General features: G+C 36.5%; 2 protein-coding genes and 2 pseudogenes across 4 annotated transcripts; all 4 read right to left on the bottom strand.

Annotated features, from left to right (window-relative positions):
- Window positions 1–164: 164 nt before the first annotated feature.
- LOC143533011 (staphylococcal-like nuclease CAN2) lies at window positions 165–3,323 on the bottom strand. The gene is made up of 8 exons (XM_077027900.1): window positions 3,120–3,323; window positions 2,872–3,042; window positions 2,267–2,377; window positions 1,987–2,174; window positions 1,102–1,158; window positions 866–1,025; window positions 367–435; window positions 165–292 (listed from the first exon to the last, which is right to left on the bottom strand). The coding sequence occupies exons 1-8, from the start codon at window positions 3,300–3,302 to the stop codon at window positions 194–196; spliced, it is 1,038 nt and encodes a 345-aa protein (XP_076884015.1). The 5' UTR covers window positions 3,303–3,323; the 3' UTR covers window positions 165–193.
- A 1,224-nt stretch (window positions 3,324–4,547) lies between these two features.
- On the bottom strand, window positions 4,548–6,406 carry LOC143533010 (uncharacterized; annotated as a pseudogene).
- Window positions 6,407–7,974: 1,568 nt separating this feature from the next.
- Window positions 7,975–9,091, bottom strand: LOC143533009 (protein EARLY RESPONSIVE TO DEHYDRATION 15-like). 2 transcript variants are annotated; one of them, XM_077027898.1, is made up of 2 exons: window positions 8,798–9,091; window positions 7,975–8,275 (listed from the first exon to the last, which is right to left on the bottom strand). In XM_077027898.1, exons 1-2 carry the CDS (start codon window positions 9,066–9,068, stop codon window positions 8,130–8,132), a joined length of 417 nt encoding a protein of 138 aa, XP_076884013.1. In that variant the 5' UTR covers window positions 9,069–9,091; the 3' UTR covers window positions 7,975–8,129. The 2 variants fall into 2 exon arrangements, with proteins under 2 accessions (XP_076884013.1, XP_076884012.1); XM_077027897.1 differs by having other exon boundaries at window positions 7,986–8,278.
- A 6,293-nt stretch (window positions 9,092–15,384) lies between these two features.
- Window positions 15,385–19,804, bottom strand: LOC143533035 (protein RETICULATA-RELATED 6, chloroplastic-like; annotated as a pseudogene). The gene is made up of 7 exons (XR_013135282.1): window positions 19,326–19,804; window positions 18,326–18,455; window positions 17,576–18,106; window positions 16,675–16,782; window positions 16,060–16,608; window positions 15,687–15,800; window positions 15,385–15,585 (listed from the first exon to the last, which is right to left on the bottom strand). The product of XR_013135282.1 is annotated as a protein RETICULATA-RELATED 6, chloroplastic-like (transcript).
- Window positions 19,805–20,773: the final 969 nt, after the last annotated feature.

Genomic DNA, 20,773 nt, shown 5'->3' with positions numbered 1-20,773 from the left:
AAACCAAACCAGTAAAATCTCAAATCGGTCTACTTGCTTTGGTATGGACAACTCAAATCTGTTTCAGTATGGGTGAAATGAATCTTAAAAATAAACAGTATATTACTCAACTAATTGTTTTTATAAAACGATGAATGTAATAAACATTTTACACTTTCAGAGTTTTATGGTTAACCAAGTTCCTCACAATAAGCTATCTTTGTTCACGGCGATTCTTCCTCCATTCCCATGGTTTTTCAGGATTTGATGAAGACCACAACCCAATTCTCTTATCTCTAGCATCTTTCTCCCACTGTTGTTACAATCAATATAGCCATTTTCAGATCATATAACAGTAAAGTAAAAAAGAGAGATGGTGTTTGTTACCTTTTCTAGTTCTGGTCGTTTGTCATAAGCACCGTAGTGCCATACAAGTCCTTTCTTCAACATCCGTTCCTATTCGATATTCATTAAAAATGACTTTATGACAAGATGCAAAATTCATATAACTGTGTTTATTTAGTATAAAAGTATAAAGGGATTGCGGTCAGTTTTGGGTCGAACCCACAAGCATGTTTAGCTAAATGGGTCGTGTTTGGTTCAACCTGGCAGATTCACAGCACGACCCATTTATTTTATAATTTTTAAGATATATGTTTTATATTTGAATGAATAATTTATACAAAATTTTAATGTTAAGAAAAAAATATTTTGAGCACTAATACGCAAAAAAAAAAAAAAAAAATAAATAAATAACAGATTAAATGAGTTGTGTTCGCGTTAACTGGAGAATATACAAGTCGTGTTTTAAATCATTTTTTTTCAAAAAAAAAGCTTAGACTATTGATGAAATAACTTAATAATTTGAATAATATTTGAGATCTACCTGGACAAAGACGCCATTGCAATAAATATCACCAACGCAACGGCCATAACGATCTTCATCAAAGATCAAAACTTTCAAAGACTTCCCAACAACCAATCTAATCAGTTCCTCTTTAGCCTCTTTCCCATAAGGCATTGAGCTTTCTGGTGCATCAATTCCCCTGCTCCATGTTTAGACACATTATTCATAGTACAAACAAAAAAAAGGAACACTTCATATCATACAGAGTATCTTACCGTAGTCTGATTCGATACTTTCTCGCTAAAACTTCCTCGTTATGTATATTTAACATCCTGCATTATTTAACGTTCATAATTATGCAAGTTAGTTGATTAGTGGCAATTAGGGGGTCAACCCGAACACAACCCGTTTAACCCATTTATCTAAATGAGTCAAATGGGTTGATGAATTATAAGTGGGTTAGAGGTATCGTGTTTAATGGATACTCAGTATGAGTGTGACTAATAGATGACATGGTGTTTTAACAAGCAACATTATGATAACTAACCATATAATATTGAAATCCAAGTCATAAAGTCCGAAATCCAAATCCAAATCCAATTCAAATCAATTTTCTCAAAGCCAAAATGTTATCTTTAAAATTTTGAAATGTAAGTGAGTTAACAAGTCAACCCAAACATGCCCCTTTTATTAAACAGGTCAATGAGTCAGTCCGAACATGGCCCGTTCTCGAATTGTGCCAAGCTTAAACAAGCTCGAGCTCGAGCCTGAGCCAGCTCAAACCTTCAAATGATACTAACCCGAGTCTGTGCTTCAGTTATCGAGCTCAAGCTGGCTCGCGAGCTTAAAAAAGCCTATTATTTATATAGTTTTTTTATTTTTTAAGTTCACATGTCAATAATGAATTTATTATACATTAAATTATGCTAAAAGTAACTAAACAATATATTATTACGTTATATAAAAAAGATTTTAACTAAAAATGTATGTAAACTAATTAATAAATAATTACGAGCCCAGCTCAAGCTTGAAAAAATGACTCGCTAGCCCCAAAATGAGTCAAGCTCGAGCTCATAAGTCAAAACAAGCCGAGCGCAAGCCTGCCATGCTTGGGCTCGGCTCGAGCCTAGTCGAGTAGTGACAACAGAATGGTGGATTACCGATAGCCCGCATCTATAATTTGTTTATGGAGTGCATCCGCCTTGGTGTAGTTTCTTTGGGCTCGTGCTTTGGCTCGTTCGACTGCTGCCACTTGTACATCTTGTGGAACACATGCTGCTTCTCTAGGATTTAAGGTACTAACATAAACCGTCACTGTATCCCCGTCTGCTACCGCCTTTTCATCCACCTTTGTTCATTAAAGTAAATTTCATAGCATGTTTAGAATAAAGTATATAAAAATGGTATAAGAATGTGAAGATTTAATGTGTGCATTCTTACAGGAAGTGTGCTTAATTCATACTTGGCTCCATTTGCAACTGGTGGAGCTTGACTTGTCGTAACTTCAACGGTTGATTGAGATAAAGGGAGACCGTAAAACGATAATAAGCCCTTCACAAAGATCATCAAAACTATACTATTTAGTGTTCTGTGTAGAATTATTTGATACATTTTTAGACTGCAGCATCAAAGGTTGGGTAACGCGTCAATACAAGTGATACTTTAGGACATGCTGACCCGTGATCGTGTTGGTTAAACTGGATTTTAATAATTCAAACTATAACTTATTGGCCAATGGGTCATAGCTTCGATTATTAAATTCTAATTTACCTAAAATATAACTCAACTTATATATTTTCAAGTAAACATGTGTGTCTGGGTTGAATTGTCTAACCTGTTTAATAAACCGCTCGTACTTGGGTGTATTTAAAGTTATAGCGGTCGACCCTTAGAATTAAAATTTTTTAAATTATAAGTTTAATCCACCAATCCATTTACAACTCATTTAGAACCCGTTTTAACTTGTCAACCCGTTTAAATACGTAAGTCGTGTTCGGGTCATATGACCAAGACACGACTGATGGATTGAAATCACTTCATCTAACCTCGACATCGGCCTTTTTGTGCCTCTTCAAGGTGTTAACAACAAGCGTGGAAACCTCTTCGGGTGATTTCGGGGGAGGTTTCGATTGCGCCCACGCCTCGGAAAGTTTGGTATACCAGTTACACTGAGCTTTCTTGGATGACACCACATGCTTACTCAAACCTTCAGGAACCTACAACAACAACCCACAATTGAAGTTATAAATTCAATTTTAATTAGTCAATTACAACAGAGCTAATTTTATGGTACCCGGGAGGTCAATTCAAACTGGTGGATATCCCGAGCAAGAGCCGTGACGCCCGCGCCGGAGGCGGACGCACTGTGATGGGCGTGTTGATTCGTCCAACTACCATCACCACCAGTGCCTGCACCGGTGGTGGTAGTTGAGCTGGAACAACACTCACCATACAAAAACCTTAGTGCGTTACCCATATCTTGTTGTAAATTACAGTTTTACCCAGATATAATTTGGTGTGATGGGTATTGGATTTGATGAAGACAAGCAAACTTTTGAAAGAATTTGATGAGGAACGTTTATAAAGAAAGAAAGGGATCAAATTATCAATTGTTATTAATTATTATAAACAGGTTGGTGGACACGTGTAGGTTTATGATTTGTTAAAAAACTGACAGGTTATGTTGTTTGACACTTTTATTTATTATTGTAAGGTTAAAGTTAAAGTCAGTAGTAACGTATGTTGGCAAATTATGCAGGAACACGGCTTCTTAAGGAAAAAGACAAAATTGACCTTGAGCTTGAATCTGAAGTCACACGGAATAATACCAACATTTTAGCCATGAATAATGCAAGACAGGTCAGCAGCACACATGACAATTCACCGTCCAGATTTGTGAAAGTTTTGTCATAAGACTCGAACTATCACAATGATTGTGATAAAAAGCCGCATTTTTTTTTTGAAAGTGTATGGCGGTTGAGGTATAACCGTTAGTAGTTATATGATGGAAACATCAGCAAAAAAATTCCATTAGTGGTAACTAAATTAACATTGGCTTGCAACTAATGATCAATTACCACTAATATTGTTTAAGCTTCTTGGCAATGCCGAATCTTATTGTCGCTAAAGATTAGCGGATAGTCGGATATAATGATCGATTTCAATGACCATAAGTATTTAATTGCTTACACATGACCGCATGCGTTGACTGGTTCGAATGTTGCATTAGTGATGAAGTCAATCGTACTTGTTGGAGTTTACATGAAGATAATAATATTGAGTAAGGTGAACTAGAATCATTACAATTTTAGTTTGCATTATTACCCCAACCCCCACAATTTCTTTTTTATTGTTATACCCCTCAGCTATTGAATGTTGACCTTTGACTTTCTTCTTCCTTAACCATGCTTTGACAGTTAGGAGTAGGACTTTAACAAGATGCATAACATCTGTCCAATAAAAATAGCACTATCCCACCCTATATTTGCAGCGTTACCCTTTATACCATAAGACAAATCAAGTTCATTATAAAGAATCTGACTTGTGAAATTTTACATTATTTTGAATGACTTTTCTATTATCATGACAATTGACTTCCCAATTTTGACACCAGCTGTTGCCAATCAAATAAGTTGCTGCAATTAATTCAATAAATTCATATGGTTACATGTAGTATCATCATAATTCCCATAACAGAATCTTGAAATTGAAATGCCCTTCTGAGTTCTGACTCCCAACCCCAACCCACATACACATGATTCATGATTTAGTATTTGTAAATCATATTTATTTTGAACATTTATGAACTACTAAAACTTGGGTTCTTAGGTATTCTGTCATCTTCTCTTTCCACACTTGTAAGCTTTTGCACGACTGTTCGCAAACGAGAATCTTGTCCTACATTTGGGATAAGATGTAACACCTCTGGAAAAGTAGTAGAATCAGGCAAGAAACCTCGGTTAATCATTTCATCAAGATAATCCGCCGCCGCCTCTTGACACCCATTTTTCCTACACAACTCTTGAGCAATGATATTGTACGTGACCCTATCCGGCAAACAACCACTCTCTTCCATCTTTCTTAGCAATTCTTTACCTTTAACCAGTAACCCTTCTTGGCAATATACACTTATCATTACCGTATATGTCTTAACATTTGGTTTCAATCCTTTTAATAAAAGTTCATCAAACAAATCCAAAGCCAAGCTAGGCTTTCCACATTTTTTACAACCATCAATCAATATATTATACAGCCCTACGTCTTCCATCATTTCTTTGCTATCCAGCGATCGGAAGAGAGCCAATGCATCAGAACATAGGGAGTTTTTGCACATTCCATGCAACAGGATACCATATGTGAATATGTCGAGAGCCTGACCCATTGCTTGCATCTTGTTAAACAATTCTCTAGCAGCTGCAGGATTTCCTGATTCAAACAAACCTTGTATCATGCTGCTGTAAGTGATAACATCAGGAATCAAACCCTTGTCTTGGATTTCTTGAAAAAGATTCCAGGCCTTATCAATTTGCTTTGTCTTACGGTATCCATTTATGAGGCTGTTATATGTGATAATAGTGGGCACAATATCCCTCTCCATCATGCCATCAAGAATTTTCTTTGCTTTATCTACTTGACCAATTAAACAATATCCATCAACTAGTGCACTATAAGTGACTACATCTGGATGCAGACCTCTTTGTACCATTGCTTGTACAGCAAGCTCTGCATCTTTTACAGATCCTTGCTTGCAAAAGGAATCTACCAGGATGTTAAAGGTAACCACCGATGGAGGTACTCCTTCCTCCTCCATATCCATCAACACTTTTGCAGCTTCCGTCTCTCGACCAAAGTTACATAGACCCTGAATCAAAGAGTTGTAAGTGTATACATTTGCAAGGACACCCTTTTCAGTCATTTCAGTAAATAGTTGGATTGCATGATCAACCATACGATCTTTGCAGAGGCTATCAATGACTGTACTGTACTGTACTGTTCTACCCCTGGTTTACACAAGCCTGTCTCCATGAACCTGAGTAATTCAAGGGCCTTGGTAGTATGACCTGCTTTACAAAGCCCATTGATAACGGTTCCGAACATAAACTGATCAGGCTGACAAAGTTTCTGTCTAATCAGTTTCTTGAACAAGTAAAGAGCTTCGGAAACGCGATCAGCAAGAACAAGGCCATGAATGAGAGTGGTATAGGTGGCCACATTAGGTGGATGGCCCAACTCGAAGATGGTTGCCAGTAAGGCAAAAGCATAAGGAAGTTGATTAAGGCGGGAAAGACAGTTAATAGAGATGTTCATTGAATATATATCACTAGGAATACCCATCAGCTTCATTTGGTTAAGGAGCAAAAGCGCGGTGGAATAGTGTTTCATCTTTACAATAACAGTAATCAGCTGAGTAAAGTGGATGGTGGAAGGTGGAGGTTGTCTTAGAAGCATTTCATCAAACACTTGGAGGGCAGCATCCACCGTCACCTTAGAAGCATTTTGGAGATGCAGAATTCTTTGATTGAAATGAGAGGTTAAAGCGGTGCTTATTCTTGTGTAGTTCATCGACTGTGATCAAAATTGAACATTACTTCCATTCATTAGGGCGTAATTTGGTGGGAGAGGAGGAGTGTGTGACCTAACTCAAAGAAGAGGAGAGAGGGGTATTTTTATTGATTTATTACTTTTAACATTTTTATCTAATAACCATTGCATTTTCCTGCAAGATGCGACATGAACTCGGTCATTATTGGCTTGGATGTTCGATCGTAAACGGTTGTACCAAGTTACCGGCACTAACAATTTCCGTACTTGTAACAATATTATAAAAATGTTCGCTTGGATTTCATTCAGTTCATCACAAGTCTTGATTTATGTGAAACAAATGCGCACATGTAGGCAACCAAATTGACGTGCTAACGAGGATGATTGCGAGACTACAAGTCTATTTTAAAAGATTTACATTTTTCAATAGATTTTTGTTAGTTTTAACAAGATTCAACTCGAGATTACGGGTTGTAAATTGCAAAGCCAAACGAGTCAGAATTGGCTTTGGAATCAGCTAGGTCTGTAAACGAATCAAACGAACACAAACAAATTCGTATTTGTTCATTTAACTTTAAATGAACAAAGACACTTAATTGAACAAATAAATTTATATCCATGTTTGTTCACTTAAAAAATGAATATGTTCATGCTCATTTATGTTCATTTGTTTACAATTTAAATGTACAGTTACGAACCCAAACGAACATAACTAAACAAAGATATACGAACGTAAATGAACACAAACAAACAAAATTAAACACAGTTAAATGAACACAAACGAACAAACATAAAACCATTAAATAAATGACCTATCCGGATTATATTTAATTATCTTCTATATTATTAATATCTAAACAAACATAAATAAATATATATATATATAAATGAACATTCATGAACATAAATAAACGAACGAGACATGTGTTCATGTTCATGCGTTTAATTAAACGAACACAATTTTTTTTTGTTCATGCTCGTTCGTTCATTAAATAAAAGAACGAAAGCAAACTTCCCGACGAATAGTTCAGGTACCGTTTACTAAATGTTCGGTTCGGCTCGGCTCGTTTAAAGGCCTAGAATCAACCCTAATCATCAAATAGCTTTGGAAACAATCAGTAGCATCAAATATTTCCATAATTGCCCTTGGTCATAAAGTTACAAGTTAGGATTTCGGGAGGGATGATTCATCAATTGTATAATATGATTTATCAGTTGCAAGCTTGCAAATTATATTATCGCCAGTGACATTTTTCCCATAAATGTCAAGACTATTATAATTGTCCAAATAGATAATAATACTTGTTACAAGACCAAGTAAAAGGTTGATGCTATGCTAAGTGTTAACTACATAGTCTTGGTGGCTCACCCAAAGGTTTATGATCTATTTTTAGTAGACTATTTTTGAACCCGAGAAAAAACAAAACCTTAAAAGGACAACCCGAGCTGAGAAAGGCTAACCGGGAACCTGAACACGACTCGTATAGCAAGTCTAACCCAGGAAAAGCAATTACAAAAGGTAATTTAATAAGTGAAGAACAAATCTGTTTTAACTTGTCAACATTTCACTTCCAATTCTTGAAGCAACTCACTTTTATTAATAAATTACAAACTAGTTACAACCAAAGCAGAGAAGATATAGTCCCTATCTCCAGACACTAATTTCCTCAATGTACATGTAACTTTAAACTGAAATACTTACTTAACAGACCTGTTAATTCAAACCCTAACCCGCCTTCCCCAAACCTGCATGTCACTCGATCTACCGTGGCTGATGAATCGGCCTTGGGCTCACTTTCACATTCACAATCTTCGGAGCCTTCTCATACAACCTCGGCAACTCCACTGATCGCGCCTTATGCCAGTTCGACAATCTTGCTAGGATCAGATCCTTTTGAGCTTTCTTCTCTTCTACAAACACACATTTTAAGGCAAAATCTGATCAACTACTAGAAATTTGGGCAAAATCCGATTAATTACTCAAATTAGAGCTAAATCTGATCAACTGCTCACTTAAATGATTGATCAACCTATAATTTCAATTATTCAGTCAACTTGAACTACTCAAATTAGGGCAAAATCAACATATTTACCTACTCAAATTAGGGCAAAATCATATTAATCACTCAATTAAATGATTAATCAACCTCTGATTTCAATTATTCAGCCAATTTTACCACTCGAATTAGGGCAAAATCTGAAGAACTACTCAAATTAGGGCAAAATCCAATTAACTACTCTATTAAATGATTATTCAACATACGATTTCAATTTTTCAGTCAATTTAACTTCTAAAATTAGGGCAAAATCCAATTAGATACTCAAATTAGAGAAAATATCCGATTAACTGCTCAATTTAGGTCAAAATACGATTAATTACTCAATTAAACAACTAATCAACCTGTAATTTCAACTATTCAATCAATTTACCTTCGATTCCACGGACTTTACCGTCGGCACCGATCAAATCATCAGGAATGAACGAATCGAAGTCATAGTCATCAGAAACCTCAAACAGCGACTCCGAGAAGCACTCGCGAAGCCAGTAATCACGAAACGAAGGAGACGACTGCACCAACGACCACCACTGGTCGGAGAAGTCCTCCACGTTGCGGTACGCCGCCGGTACGAACATCGGAGCGTTCGGATTCAGAGATGACGTCAGCAACCCGTTCTCACGCGCCATCACGTGCATTTTCATTGTTGTTTTATCAGAAAATATCTGAAGTGAGTGATAACAACACACAGTGATGGTATTTATTAAGCGGTGAGTGGTAAATAGGGCATGAATGTGGAGGTTATTACGGAACTGGCACTGGGTAAAGTTAACGGCGTTGATGTATGTATCGGTTACGTGGTTTGTGAAATTACGGTGTTGTCCCGGGTGATGAGGTTTGGGGGGTAATAAAAGGATGGGTAGTTATGGAATTTTGACGTCACGTGGTTCTGGAGAGATCCTTATCTGAAACTGTAAGACAACGAGACACGTCATCGTTCTTATCCTGTTTAACTGTGTATGTGTTGTGTTGTGTGCTTTCGGTGCCCCATTTAATATTGTTAAATACTTAAATCTGTAGAGAGATTTATGCATTTAGAGTTAATAATAATATTAATTTTTATTAGTGATTGTGATTTTAAGTAGTTATATTAATTCTAAGTTTAAAAGATTGCATGTTTAGGTTTTTTTTTTTTTTTTTTTTTTTAATTTTAGAAAAAGTGTGAATTGTTTCATAAATATATAAGTCGTGAAATAATCAAATAAATAAAAATCAGCATGGCTTGGATTCATTGATTGAGGAGAGTGACCATATAGAAGATATTTTGAATGGACCCATGTGGTGGGCTAAAAGGGCAATAATGGACCATAATATTACAAAAGTGAAGAGTCTAGATAGTAACGTGTCAAAACAAAACCAAACAACTTGGAACTCTTGAGAAGGAATTTGAAAGGAGATAGCATTAGACCTAGGAGAGGAATGAGCTTTAGTTGAGTATTGGTATTGTTCCGGTATAGTATCAAATCGAAATCGACTGAATATCATTGGTATTGGTAACGGTATTTGTTTTTTATGGTTTTGATTTTCATACCCTTTGGTTTTGGTTTATATATCCACGTGTTTTTGGTTATTGATGAAATTTTACTGGTATGGTTGTTATTATTGCTGCATTAGGAACCAAATCAGCACTTCTTTAACAGATTCAGAGCAAGGAAGTGACACCAAACCCAACAACACCCCCAAGTTTCTTTATCTCACGTCAGCCTAGAATATATTTCTTGAAACCTAATCGCCAGGTTAATCCACAACAAAATAAATGTTGTGATCTTCTAATAATCTATCTTGGAAATGTTAATCAAGTCCTTAAACTCCTTGTCTTTGTATTGTTTTTGCAGATCGACTAAGATGCCTAGACATTGTTTTGATGCAACATCAATCTTATGTGGACTTTTTATGGTATTTAAGACCGACTTGATTTGTCAAGGTTTCATGTTTCAACTCAAATTGACCTGATTCAGCTATTAAAGATTTCCAAGTTAATGAGTGGTGAAACTTTCTATTAGACCAGTGTTTCATTACCTTGGTTGGAGTAATGGTTAGCTGATGATTGTGTGAATGGTTAAATATATCCACTAACCATTTTTCATCTTTATTTTTTTGAAATGTGAGAAACGCCTTTGCATTTCATCCTTAAATTTCCCAAAGTTGCTTAACATCTCCTATAGAATTATTACACTTCAAATCTTTGAAACCTCTTTGTTACATTTGTTGCATACATAGTTTTATCGATATAGCCAGTGACGGAACCAGAAATTTTCAGCGAGAGGCTCAAATAAAAACGTTTTGCATGCATTAGTGTATATCATGGCTCGAGTAAACGGTGTCTTTCATTAGTTATTCTCTCATTTTTTCTCTCTAGTATTAATCGACTAACAATTAATTGGTTTATGCCAAGACGGATCACGATATTTATTTTAATAATTCAACAACTTATCGTTACTTTTAATACTTATTTCATTAGTATTTTAGCTTGTTTCTACACATGATACATGAAAATAATAACAAATAAATATTGAATATGTTAAATTAAAGAACAAATTTTAAAGTAAATCTTATGATGGATAAGTTAAATATTATACATTAACTTAATAAAATCCAATAATATTATAAAAATCCATGTATATTTTTGGCTAATACAAAGGAAGCAAAACATTATGATTACAAGATATATCTAAAAGAAAAGTACGCTCTGCTTGCGGTGCGCGCATATAATGTATATATGTGTGAACCCTCGGGTGGGCAAAAGTAAAATTGCACTAATTTTGACGTTATTTTACTAATCTCGTGAAAATAACGTTAAAAGTGGCGGAAGGTTAATCAGGCATCATGTGGTGGCGTTGATAGCCGAAAGACAAGGGCACATGCACCGATCAGCCGGTGTCCCGATGATTGAGTGCTATGTGCCTTATGTCCAAGGCTTGATGCAAAACTACTATCGAGCCGGGGGTCTCACCGGAAGCAGCTTCTCTATCCCTATGGGATAGAGGTAAGGCTGTTTACATCTTACCCTCCTCAGACCCTACCATAGCATTGCTATTGGTGGGATATACTGAGTACGATGATGATGATGATGATGATGATGATGATGATCTAAAAGAAAAGTGATAGTAAACATAGAAATATAATAAGTATTTAGCCTGATCTATCTCTTGAATGGAATTGTAAAATACTTTAATAAATACAAAATATTAGGGGTATCCTGATTACAAGTTATAAAATATTTAATTTCATATCTTGAGTATTGATAAAGTTACTCTTTACCTTCTTTTCATCTACCCTTCCTCTTCAAACTTCAGGTGCAAAGCGTATTCCCAGCTGTCGGAAAAGTTATACATCAGATATAGATTATATTTTAGCTTCTCTTTTTCACTTCAGATACGGAAAGAAGGATAATACAGAGGGTCAAACTGAACAAATGATTCTCGATTGCATGCTCCGGTTAACATACAGTTTAGCCGGCCGGAGGGTCAAGTGACCCCCTTGACCCTCCCCTAGTTCCGATGATGATATAGCTCATTTGTTTTCTTATATTTAATAGTCGTGAGAATTCATATTCCAAATCCATGTAATAACACATATCAATTGTAGAAATCATAAACATCATCAGGAGCATTGAAGACCTTTCCAATTACACCACTAGTCGATGGGTATCGATGAGAGTACCGACCAACGGGATAACAATATCATACATACAAGAAAGTAAAAATGAACAACAAGAACGCGAGATTTACGTGGTTTGGCCAAAGGTGACCTACGTCCACATAACACAATTGTTAGCTCAATTAGAGTAAAAATATTACAATTAAATATCTAGGGATTTACATTTGATAACAAATTAGGGTTTATAACTTAGACCTCAAGAAAATAACATGGACTAAAAACAGATCCAAATCTTCTAAAAGTCTTCACCAACCCAACATTAGGGGAGACGGGGTGGTCCGTTATGGAAGGGCCATCACGAGTGATGGCATCACGAACACCGCCGCCGGTCCCCCCATCACATGGTGAATACCAAGAATCCGACCGTTGGGTGTGTAAAAAAAAAAAAAAAAGTTAACATTATAAATTAACAACCATTTCAATCCAACTCAAAATCAAATCCAACTCAAAACACTCTCAATCTTCTACTACAAAAATCTATTTCTTCACCACTTCAATTCAAAACAAAAAAATATGGATTTTCCCAACAACTCGTTTCCGCTAGATACCGATAGCTCTTCATCTTCGGACAATGACATTGTTGAATGGTTCCTGTTGTTATATAACAAACTTGAAGGCCCGAGCTGTCCAAAGAAAAAAATGGTGGATCGTGATCGTATACATACCCACGAAGTGCTAATGAACGACTACTTTGTGGAGGATCCGAAATACAATGACGAGACGTTCAGGGATCGGTTTCGTTTGCCGAAGTCTTTATTTTTAAAGATTGTAGCGGACGTCGAAGCAAGCGAAGAATGGTTTCAACAATATTACGACGCGAGGGGCAAACGAAGATTTACGGCGCTTCAAAAATGCACATCCGCTATTCGTCAATTAGCGACAGGTAACCCACCCGATCAATTCGATGAATACTTACAAATGTCTCAGAGAACTTCACGTGAATGTCTGCAATTCTTTTGTAACGCGATTATTAAATTGTATGGCAAAGAGTTTCTACGAAAACCAACAAGACACGACATTACATGTCTTTACGCCGCGCATGAGGCTAGATGGCATTTTCCAGGGATGCTCGGTAGCATCGACTGTACACATATCGAATGGAGGAATTGTCCACGGGAGTTTCAAGGGGCGTATGTTAGGGGTGATATCAAACGACCGACTATCGTACTTGAAGCGGTTGCGTCAAATGATTTATGGATTTGGCATTTTTATTTTGGTGTTCCTGGCTCAAACAACGACATCAGTGTTCTATACACATCACCGTTGTTTCAAAGCGTGACAGATGGTACCGCACCCTTCTGTCCGTATTTTGTCAACGGAAGATATTACAGACGTGGCTACTTTCTTGTCGATGGTATCTACCCGGCATGGTCTGTTTTTGTGAAAGCCTTTTCGTTTCCTGTCGAGGTCAAGGAAAAGACGTTCAAGAAGTTGCAAGAATCGGCAAGAAAAGATGTCGAGAGAGCTTTCGGTGTCTTAAAGGGTAGATGGTGCATACTTAGTCGACCGGTTCGTGCAATGAAAAAACCCATGATCTCTAGCATGTTATATGCATGCATCATATTGCACAATATGCTAATAAAAGAAGATGGACGTGCAATTTCTCCAGATTGGGTGCCGGATCCTCCTACTCAAGTTCCCGTTCCTGAGAACGTGCAATTAAACTTGCGGAACGAAGATATTCACCATCGGTTGAGATATGATCTAGTTGAACTTGTAGGTTCTTTAGGTTTGGAATTTCCGAATTCGGACGAGGAGTAGATTGTTTAATGTAACTTTTATTTTTTTTAATTTACTATTGTTTTTAATTTTTAAGTTGTAAAAAAATATTAAAAAAAAAATTCCATCACACCACACCACCCCCCCCCCCCCCACTAAAATTCCATCACTAGTGATGGAAAGTGGTGGGGTGAGGTGGCACACTTGTATTGGTGGGAGCAAGTGATGGTTTTTAAACCACCCCTACCCCCCTTAGCTTCTGTCTCATCATCATCGTACTCAGTATATCCCACTAATAGCAATGCTATGGTAGGGTCTGAGGAGGGTAAGATGTAGACAGCCTTACCTCTATCCCATAGGGATAGAGAGGCTGCTTCCGGTGAGACCCCCGGCTCGATAGTAGTTTTGAATCAAGCCTTGGACATAAGACACATAACACTCAATCATCGGGACACCGGCTGATTGGTGCATGTGCCCTTGTCTTTCGGCTATCAACGCCACCACATGATGCCTGATTAACCTTCCGCCACTTTTAACGTTATTTTCACGTGATTAGTAAAATAACGTCAAAATTAGTGCAATTTTACTTTTGCCCACCCAAGGGTTCACACATATATACATTATATGTGCGCACCGCAAGCAGGGCGTGCCTTAGCTTCTGTCTCATACCAAGAATTCATGCCTACTTCATATTCATGCCTACTTCATATGTTTTTCTCTGTTTCAACATCCAAACCACCACTGATGACCAAATGCCCTTTTCAATCAATTAGATTTGTTTCAAAAGTCTCCTCAAATTTCTAAATTCATTGTGTTCTCTGTGTCATGTATCACCAAAAGATGGGTATCGGTATTCAAATCATATACAACATATTTACCAATATGAATAAAAAACACAGCAAAATTCATAACAGATAACATTATTTTTTGTTAAACTATATTCCATATCCTGATGATCGACATGGAGTATAAAGAATCAATTATAAAAATCAAATAACAAAATATTGGATGATTACCAAAGACAGGTTGTTACAAGTGAAGAGTTAGGGACTGAAAGTGTCAAGTACTGATTCCATAGTTTGGCTTCCTTAGTTCATTGTAAATCTGTAATTGTAGGGCTGGTTATGTCAAGTTAGAAAGTTAGTTGGTTAAACAACCTGTTGTATGATAACGAACTCAAATCAACAGAATAAACCGGCTAATAGTTTGACTAATTCTGTCTCTGTACTTTCTTATTTTCATTAGCCATCACAAATTGGTTACTAAATTTATATATTGGACTATAATTGACCTGTTTGACCAATTTCACATACAAGGAATAAAGCATACCCCAAATCAACCTCCACATAGTTTAAATTCGCCACTCTCAGTAAAAAATAACGTGTTAAGAAAAGTTTTGTAGCCAAGTATCAACTAATTAGTCGATCAAAATTTGCGCTCTTTACCAGCAGATAAAGGCAAAATTTTATTCAAAGAATGCTGAAATTTAGCCTCTATCTGCATCTTGTGGTGTATATAAACATAATATGCTCAAACTTATATTGTAAATACAATAAAGAACATATAATAATATTTATAAAAAAGAGAAGGCAAAAAAATGCCTTAAGCAGCTATAGCTTCACATCATCTCATTGACTGTTGATTTTCAATTTCCTCAACACCAGCTTCTTCTGTAGTGTTGCAGCCTACAGTAGCAGGATTCGCAGATTCCATTGTTTCGTTTATGGCTGGTTCGCTTTTTTGAGCCTGTAGACCCGTAAACCGTGCAAGATCTATCCATTGCTGCAGAAAAGATAAAATACGTTACATACAAAATTAAAAATAAAGTAGACCATTTTCTTGTAAATGGGTCAAACGTGTTGAATAACAAAATGTGTATCAACCTGAGTTCCCCAGTAGGAATTGACCGTCCGTGCCACAAACGATACCATATTTACAAATAATGTTTGATCAGCAAACATATCTGAAAGGCGATGCTCCACCAAACCAGCAATGATCTGCATGTGTAAAATAAACGATTAATAACTACCTAACAAAAAGATTTACACCCAAATCCATTATTTTGAGCCATTTTGTTTTGCCCAAGAATTTTAAGCCCAAATGGTAAAACCGAAAACAAAAATCAAAACGGGTTTTCAAAAGCTCAAAAACCGATTTTTTGGTTTTTGGTTAAACCGACCCATACTAACCCATGCACACACCCCTAATTAATGTGTTAATTATGATTACGTAAGTAATATTGTTACAAAGGGATACCTGATATCGTAGATTTGCTGATGTACCAAGAAACCCACTATAAACCACCGCGGTTTTCAAAATTGGTGATCGTTTAGTCTGTTGCGTATTCACAAGCGTGGGATTAAGAACCTTCCGTATAGTATACAACACATTTGATGAAGCCACAGCTCCAATACTAGAAATAAACCCAACACCCGCAAGTTTCACACCACCAACAACCACAGAAGCAATTCAATGGCTCGCATCCCAGTCCTTCCCAGCAAGTGCCTTTTGAAATGCATTATCGGGTATGGAGCCCAGCAGGCCCGTTAGTGCATCAATGCTATCAGGCCCGTTAGCATCATCCGCAAATGAAAGGAATGATAATGTAGGTGCTGGAAGCCAAACTGTGAAAAAATCTACCACTATTCCTCTTAATGTGTCGGTCATGACATAATCGATTTCTTCAAAGAATTTTCCTTTTCGTTTCTGGTATTGTGCTATGAGGGTGGTGGTTATTGATATTGTTTCTTCTATGGCTAATCGGTTTAAGAATTTGGGGTCTGCTAATAGTCTTTCTCTAAAACCCTGTTAAAGAAAGAGAATGAGATACTGTTGTCATATGAATGATAGATTTGTTATATATATAATTACCTGAAAATTATGAGTAAGTTCTGATAAAAGAGGGTACTGCTCTAGATCAAAGAAATTTTGAAGTACTTCTGGTGAAACCAGACCAAGATCCAGTCCTTTTTGGATATCCTGAAAAAACATACAATACAATGTTACGTATACATAACAATTGCGATCCATTTGGGTTATATTTAGTGTCAAGCGGGTCACATAAAAAATTAAACTAATATGGCCAAAGTTCAACGCACGAACCCGAAAAATTGACACAATCAGTCCGAACACAACATGGCCCAGAAAATCATGTCAGTCGTACAACCTGAACACGACAATAATACTCGCGGGTTGACACGAATACGACCCGTTAACCCGAACTTTTATTTTATTTTTTATTTTTTTCGCATATTAATACTTTGGAATTAAAATTTTACAACAAAACATGCAAATGCATATAAAACTGTAAAATTTTAGTCATAACAACTTATTCCAATTTTTCTTAGGTTACAAATTTTCGCATAAGATACCCAATTAAAATTATGACATAAAACATAATTAAAAAAAACAGTTGGGTTAAACATGCAAACCCGTTGAATTGACACAAACACGACCTGTTTAGCCAACCTCAAACTGACCCAAACCCGGGTAATTCGTGTCAAAAATTCACACCAGGTCAAACAAGTTAAAAGTCAGCCCAAGTGTATTCTCACTCATCTCCTAAATCGTTTGAGTCGACGACTTTGACTCTTGTAATGATATTGTTCTTTGCACTCATATTTCATGCACTAATTATATAAGTGTTTAAGAAAAGGAATAAAGTCTTTTCAGGCCATGTTGAATGCTGACACTAACTAAAAGTCTAAAATTTATCTATCCCAATGGCAATTGAAAGAAACTAACTAGTAACTGAAAAAATGAGCCCACTAACCTGTGGCAAAGCATCTCGCCTTCTGCCAGCTGCATTCATAACCCGAGCAATTTCAGCCCGGTCAAAGCAATTCCTGGTGCAGGGTCTAGCAGCCGAATACCATAAAAAATCAGCAACAGGAACTTCACCCTCCCGTCTTATGTACTGCCTTTCGGGATCAAGCAATATAACAGATTGATTTTTCTTTTGCATCTTCTTTGCAATTCTTGCAGGCACCCCAGTCCCTCTTGACCCATATGCGTCATGGCTTGCGCCCATCACCACCACCAGCAATCCTGAGGTCCCACCATTTGTAACCGCCTGCAAAATTATCTGAGACATATTGTACTCATCAACAACTCTGGCTTGTGCAGATAGATAAGAACTTGGCCCAAAAGGAATAGACTGATTTGAGAAGTTGATTTCTTTTGAAGGTCTTCGTGTGATAGATGGAAAACCGGATATAAAACCTGATCCAGCTGGTGGAGCGTATGCTTTACGTTCATCCTTTGTTAGCCCGCGAATTCCATCTGCTTGAACAGTCCTGAGAACCTAGAAACATCATGGCACATGTTTTTTTATTAATAAATTGTGTGTTATATATGACCCGATTCTTTTTCAGTGAATGTTTTAATTTATCTATTGACCCGTAAACATCATAAATAAGGTGAATCAATATTCAATCTGTTCATAAGTAAATTGACCAAAATTGTCATTTCCACCCTTAAGTACATGAGTTCATTATTAGGTTATTGTTAGTTAAAAGAATACCTTAAGTGGTGTACCACATGCAACTAGTTTGATTCCATTATCACGACAGTAGTTTATAAGAGGCTCGTATTCCTGCCACCGCTGAGATGGCCAATGTGGCACAAATGACTTTAACGCCTCTCCATTAATTCTGCCATTCATGATTGGTTTCATTAACAAACATTAATCAAAACAGAATCAATAAACAGGAAATATATATATACTTAGATACAGTGTTTGCTCTTTGCAGCTTAACAGATGTTAAAATGTTAAAAACTTTAACATAAAGCATTATGAACCAAGACTTTGAAATTGCAAATTTCCAGCAAAAAGTTTATGAAAAACAGCTGCATTGATGTGTAGTTCATGTTTTCTATGCTAAGACCTTTTAAACCATTTGTCCCGCAGAAACCTAAGATCTTGCATTTTCAACTTTAATAGAACCGATATATATATTAGGATTATTATTGTATTTATATTAGGCTATGATTCTTGTATAATTATCTCAAAATATGAGATATTCTTGTAATTATTATCCATATAAGGAGATGAATGGAATGAGAAACAATTAAGCCAAATTTTATATCTTTCAAACTTAACAAGAGACAACGATAGATTAGTAATCTTATTGATGTATGAATTCTAAATTTCTAACTATAGACAGTTAATGTAATCAATATACAAAACAAGGCTCAAATATACAGGAACTGAGGAACACTACCTGAATACAAACCGTAATAACAAATAATAAAAAAGCTGTAACTGTCTAACTGTCTAAGAGGCTGTTTGGCAATCTTGCGCTAAATTAATAAGAGTCATGAGTGACTAAGAGATAGCCTCTGAATCATTCAGCATGTCTCTGAAACTTAACCATTAAGAGGTTCCATGAGCCTCTGACCAATTCAGAGTACACAGAGACTCCGGAAGCTCTTATTTGTCATTTGTTCACAACACGGAATCAATACACTACAATGATACTATAAATTAAGAGGTGGCAATAATAACTAATATAGAAGCAGACCTTTTATCAATGAATTGATTGAGTTGCTCTTGCAAATCAGCCGAAAACGCCTCCAGAGCCAACGTAACCTGCCTATTCGCCTCGGCACACTTCTTCGCTAAACTCTTGACAATCTCAACCTCCAATTCCTTATCATCTCGAGTCGGAACCTGCTCCGCTTCACCTAAATAAACAATCCTCCCATTCATTAACTTCTCCCACACCTTTCCTTTATCCTTCCCCACAGCCAAAGGCTCTCCGATAACCGTCGCATCATAAATCCTCGAGTTTATCACCTCCTCCTTCTTCACCTCCACCTTCTCCGGCGTCACTGCTTCCGCCTTCGTGTTCGTATTCGTCACCGGCGCCACCGCAGCCACCGCCGTAGTCTCAGTGTCTAATTTCTCGTCAGCTCTAGCTACCACCGACCGGAGCACACAAGCTCCGATGGCAACCAACGGCATCACCAGCACATCTCGCCTTCTCCGGCGAACGGAATATTCGGTAGTACACTCCTCGTCATGATTCGTCCGGTGAAGAGCTCTGACGCTCTCGTGGCAACGGCGTTTGGTAACACGGATAGCGTGATTAACAGTTTCCGGAGAATATAGCTCGTGATGTGCACGGAGAGTATGGGGCTCCATATCCGGGGCCGGCGAGAATCGGCTACAGGAGGCTTTTGTGCAGATTTGCGGTTGAGAATAGATAATTAAAAAGTCAAATATTATTAAGTGAGGTTGAAGGGGGTTGGTCCATACGTTTTTGTTTATTTTTTCTATTTTTAGAAATTGGGTGTTTCTGATGTGGCAGATATGAGTGGTGAGTTTACACGTCAAAATTATGTGGCATCTGCACCCCCAACGTAACCATTATTCGCTCCTACACCTACACCTGATATCATGATTTTTCCTTAGCCTCATACAAAAATCAACATATTTTATTATTTATATATTAAATAAATATCAATCAGTATGATTTGTATAGTGTTGAGAATATGCTTATGTAGAGGATAATAAACAAATGATCATTTGTTCAACCTAATATCATATAGATTTGTTTTCAAAATAGCCCTATTTTGAAAATAAGTTCTAGTTTTGTTCTCAAAATTTAATAATTCCATAAATAACATTCTTTAACTTATTTTTGACCATGTGTTAGATTTCCTAATACATGATTAAAGATGAGTTAGGCCTCTAAACACATAGTCAAAGATATGTTAGCATCAAACGCATAGTCAAAGATATGTTAGTTTTTTGTTTGTTTTTTTTAATATTATATTTTTATAACTAGTTTTACTTATATTTGTTTTTCTTTTATAACTTTTAATATATAAAATTTTATATTATTTCGAATATACGAAAATGTTTACTTTTATCTACGGACCGACATAAATTTTATTTAAAACCGAGCGGGGTCAAATTTTATTGAACGTTTCGATATTGTTTTGGCACGGCTCGAGTTTAAGTAAG

Source organism: Bidens hawaiensis, unplaced genomic scaffold (genome assembly GCF_021521415.1).
Source record: "Bidens hawaiensis isolate Kalapana, Puna unplaced genomic scaffold, B.hawaiensis_p1.1 tig00009577_1, whole genome shotgun sequence".
Taxonomy (NCBI): Eukaryota; Viridiplantae; Streptophyta; class Magnoliopsida; order Asterales; family Asteraceae; genus Bidens; species Bidens hawaiensis.
Note: the sequence above shows the minus strand (reverse complement) of the source record. Positions and strands in the feature narration are given on the sequence as shown.